The sequence below is a fragment of the Pelobates fuscus genome, chromosome 1, assembly GCF_036172605.1.
Source record: "Pelobates fuscus isolate aPelFus1 chromosome 1, aPelFus1.pri, whole genome shotgun sequence".
Taxonomy (NCBI): Eukaryota; Metazoa; Chordata; class Amphibia; order Anura; family Pelobatidae; genus Pelobates; species Pelobates fuscus.
In genome coordinates, this window is record NC_086317.1 from 487,950,417 (window position 1) to 487,953,407 (window position 2,991).

Sequence of the window (2,991 nt, forward strand, 5' to 3'; positions counted from 1 at the left end):
ACCTGCCAGCCTCTAGCAGGAGCAGTAAGAGATTCTCTGTAGCTTCAAAGATAAACAGTCACAGCTGGTTTTATATTCCCAAAGGGAAAGTATTTATTACACGTTAACTGATTTTCCTTGGCTGTTAGTTTACCTGCAGCCGTTACTGTCACTGTAACACATTACTTAGAGCTTTTTATAGAAAACGTACAATAAGGAATAACAATTAGTTACAGTTTATACACTCTGAATATTGTTATAGAAAAGATAGACCATCAGGAACTCTCAGGGTTAACAGTCAGGAAGTTAAATCCTCTGATACAAACGGTCCGCACCCTGAGTGTGGAATGTGGTAAAACCCGTCCCACTGATTTCTGAGAAATGACAAACATTCAGTTTTGTTTCTTGTTCCTGCTTTCACTGATGGCGTCTGCTGATCTGAGAGACGAGCTGACCTGCTCCATCTGTATGGACATTTATACAGATCCTGTAAACCTGCCATGTGGACATAGCTACTGCCGGGTCTGCATCACAAGAACATGGGACAACCAGGAGGAGAGAGAATATTCCTGTCCTGAATGCAGACACAGGTTTAGGGTAAGACCAGACCTGCAAGGTGCTCTACGATTGCGTAACATAGTGGAGAGTTTCCTATCTATTCACCCAGAGCAGGAGGAGGTTGGGATCTCCTGTACTTACTGTATTCACTCCTCTGTACCTGCTGCTAAAACATGTCTGCACTGTGAAGCTTCTCTGTGTGAAGCCCACCTGAGGGTCCACAGCCAGTCAGCAGAACATGTCCTAACTGAGCCCACCACTTCACTGGGGAACAGAAAATGCTCCGTCCACAAGAAGGTCCTGGAGTATTACTGCTCTGAGGATGCTGCCTGTATCTGTGTGTCCTGCAGGGTATACGGAGAGCACAGGGGACAAAAAGTGGAGACTCTGAATGAGGCCTCTGAGAAGAAGAAGGAGAAACTGAGAAATATTCTGCAGAAACTGACCTTAAAGAGAGAGGAGGCTGAGAAAAGAGTCCAGAACCTGCAGGAGCTCAGGAGAGAAGTGTCAGAAAAAGCAGCTGAGGTAACAGAGGAAGTCACTGCCCTGATTAGGGGCATCAGGGAACAGCTGGAAGCTCTAGAGCAGCGAGTCCTGAGTGAGATCTCCAGGCAGGAAGAGCAGGTCTCACTCCGAGTCTCAGATCTAATCCGGCAGCTGGAAATAAAGAAGGAGGATCTGTCCAGGAAGATGGGTCACATTGAGGAGCTGTGTAACATGACGGATCCATTAACTGTCTTACAAGGACGGGAATCAGACAGCGCTGACTATTGTGATACTGAGGAGGGAGATAATGAGGACAGAGAGAGAGATGATAACAAGATCCGTGCTGTAGGAGATCTGGATGTGGGTCTGATCTCAGTGACCTTACACTCAGGCTTAGCTGGGATTGTGACCGGAGTAAAGAGACAGCGCCATGTACCGGCTAATATATTACCGGGTGTAAACACGGCTTCAGACATGTTACTGGGGGTAAACACGGCTTCAGACCTGTTACTGGGTGTAAACACGGCTTCAGACATGTTACTGGATGTAAACACGGTTTCAGACATGTTACTTGGTGTAAACATGGCTTCAGACATGTTACTGGATGTAAACACGGTTTCAGGCATGTTACTGGATGTAAACACGGTTTCAGACATGTTACTGGGTGTAAACATGGCTTCAGACATGTTACTGGATGTAAACACGGCTTCAAACATGTTACCGGGTTTAAACACGGCTTCAGACATGTTACTGGGTGTAAACATGGCTTCAGACATGTTACTGGATGTAAACACGGCTGGTAATAATGTAACTGTATCGGGTGATATGAAAACTGTATCCTGGTCAGGAATAAGGCAGAGACGCCCAAAAACACCAGAGAGATTTGAGTCTAATCAGGTTTTAAGCTCCAGGAGTTTCTCCTCTGGGCGACATTACTGGGAAGTGGAGGGCAGTGAATCAGGGAGATGGATGGTAGGGATGGCCTATCGCAGTATAGACAGGAAAGGACGTCAGTCAGGGATTGGAAAAAATAACAAGTCCTGGGGTTTGGTGAGGGGGTATAATAATCAGTATAATGTGAGACATGACAGTAAAGTAATCCAGTTACCTCCCCTCCCCCCTTCCAGCCGGAGATTCGGGATATTCCTGGACTACGAGGCCGGGCGGCTGTCCTTTTATGAGCTGTGTGACCCCATCAGACACTTACACACCTTCACTGCCACCTTCACTGAGCCGCTTCATGCTGTATTCAGGGTATATGGGGATAATACCTGGCTGAGAATGTATTGAATGATTTATTAATCTAATTAAAGAGATTTAACTGGAAATCGCGGAGTGGGAATCCGGAGCCAGTAATACTAATCTGGGTGTGGGCGGAGAATCACAACAGGGTTAGCCCCACCCACTTGAACTGAGTGTGGGCGGAGCCTGTTACTAAGCAACAGCTGCTCTGTGTGTCACTGTGTGTGATTGTGGGTGAATGTTACTGACATTAAAGCAGAATTACTCAATACAGACAAACGTCTCTATAATTAAACTATAGTCACAGCTTATATCCTGCATGTGTGTTAGTGTGTCTGTCGTAATGTGTGTTAGTGTGTGTGTCACCTTGTCAGTGTGTGTCATTATGTGTACTGGGTGATTATTATTGTATATTAGCTGGCTGAGTGTGATGGGAGATGTAATGATTAATATAATTCTCCAGGTTTAGGCCGAGTTCTTTGTATGATATTGAAAAGTAGAAACAGCATATTTTACCTGATGGGCTTTACTAAAATGGAGTTTGTAATATTTACTAAAATGGTGTTTGGTGTTTGTAATATTTACTAAAATGGTGTTTGGTGTTTGTATTATTTACTAAAATGGTGTTTGTATTATTTACTAAAATGGTGTTTGTAATATTTACTAAAATGGTGTTTGTAGTATTTACTAAAATGGTGTTTGTAATATTTACTAAAATGGTGTTTG

General features: G+C 44.1%; 1 protein-coding gene across 1 annotated transcript; it reads left to right on the forward strand.

Annotated features, from left to right (window-relative positions):
• Nucleotides 1-276: 276 nt before the first annotated feature.
• Nucleotides 277-2,585, forward strand: LOC134573273 (E3 ubiquitin-protein ligase TRIM39-like). The gene is made up of 2 exons (XM_063432934.1): nt 277-1,477; nt 1,796-2,585. Exons 1-2 carry the CDS (start codon nt 361-363, stop codon nt 2,311-2,313), a joined length of 1,635 nt encoding a protein of 544 aa, XP_063289004.1. The 5' UTR covers nt 277-360; the 3' UTR covers nt 2,314-2,585.
• The last annotated feature ends 406 nt before the right edge of the window (nt 2,586-2,991 follow it).

Excerpts from the sequence above, each read along its gene's own strand:
- LOC134573273 (XM_063432934.1), top strand. The coding sequence starts at position 361 with ATGACAAACATTCAGTTTTGTTTCTTGTTCCTGCTTTCACTGATGGCG. Across the intron at positions 1,478-1,795 it reads ACCGGCTAATATATTACCGG|ACATGTTACTGGATGTAAAC; the intron begins GTGTAAACACGG and ends ACATGGCTTCAG.